Here is an 839-nt window from a genome sequence, read left to right on the forward strand (position 1 = left end):
ACACAGAGCGCCACTGCGGCTTTGGAGAGCCCGTATCCCCCAAGTGTTTTACAGTTCGGTTGCAACACACGTTTGAAATAGATAAATGTGTTTATTTAAACTATTCTAAAGCGAATGTAGATGCAAATAATCGAAGCTGGCTTGGGGCGGGGCTGTCTGTGGCGTTCGTCTGGGCGGTTTCTGCGGTGGTGTCTGCAGGCCGTGTCCCTCCAGAAGTCACGGGCGATGGGTTTGGCACTGGAGCCTCTGCACCATCATCGGCCACCAGAGCCACCTTCACCCTCTCCTATTTTATTTAATATAGAACCAGATCTTAATCTTCCCAACCGCGTTTCCGCTCGCTGTCATTTTCCATCTAAAAGGAGAAGGCTGACACCCACCACCCGCTTCTTCCAGGCATCTGGAGGCTGGAGCTGGAAGGATCGGGTCTCTCCGGCCGGCCGTCGGTCCTCCTGGCCGTCTGTCCTCCCCGCCGTCTCCTCCTCCAGCCCTTCCGCGGCCGCCGCTCCACTTCGGGAGAAACTTGTGCGTGCAGGCCGCGTCCCGCGGCGCGGAGGACACGCCCAGCCCGGGGAGGGGCGGTGCGCGCTTGTGACTCACGGCCGCGCGATCCGCCTTTTGTCTCCAGGATGCCGGGGCTGCGGGGTTCGGGCCTCCGCGGGTCATTTGAGGAGGAGAGAAGGTGAACAGATCCGGAATGAGGCTTCTCTCCGCGCGCCCTCCTCCCCCCCGGTGAAGTTGGTGCTCTCCACCCGCCCTCCCCCCACGCCCCGGCTCCTCACTTCCCGGGTCCGCACAGGTGGGGCGTCCGCTCCGGATCGGAACTTGACGGGCGGGCG

At 62.0% G+C, this 839-nt stretch overlaps 1 protein-coding gene across 1 annotated transcript in view; it reads left to right on the top strand.

Annotated features, from left to right (window-relative positions):
- Window positions 1-225: 225 nt before the first annotated feature.
- Window positions 226-839, top strand: part of Tpbg (trophoblast glycoprotein) — a 4,283-nt gene continuing 3,669 nt past the window's right edge. Inside the window, exon 1 of the mRNA XM_013032258.1 lies at window positions 226-732. Within this exon, the coding sequence (XP_012887712.1) occupies window positions 226-732 (507 nt within the window). The remainder of the gene's footprint in view (window positions 733-839) is intronic.

This window comes from Dipodomys ordii, unplaced genomic scaffold (assembly GCF_000151885.1).
Source record: "Dipodomys ordii isolate 6190 unplaced genomic scaffold, Dord_2.0 Scaffold152, whole genome shotgun sequence".
Lineage (NCBI taxonomy): Eukaryota > Metazoa > Chordata > Mammalia > Rodentia > Heteromyidae > Dipodomys > Dipodomys ordii.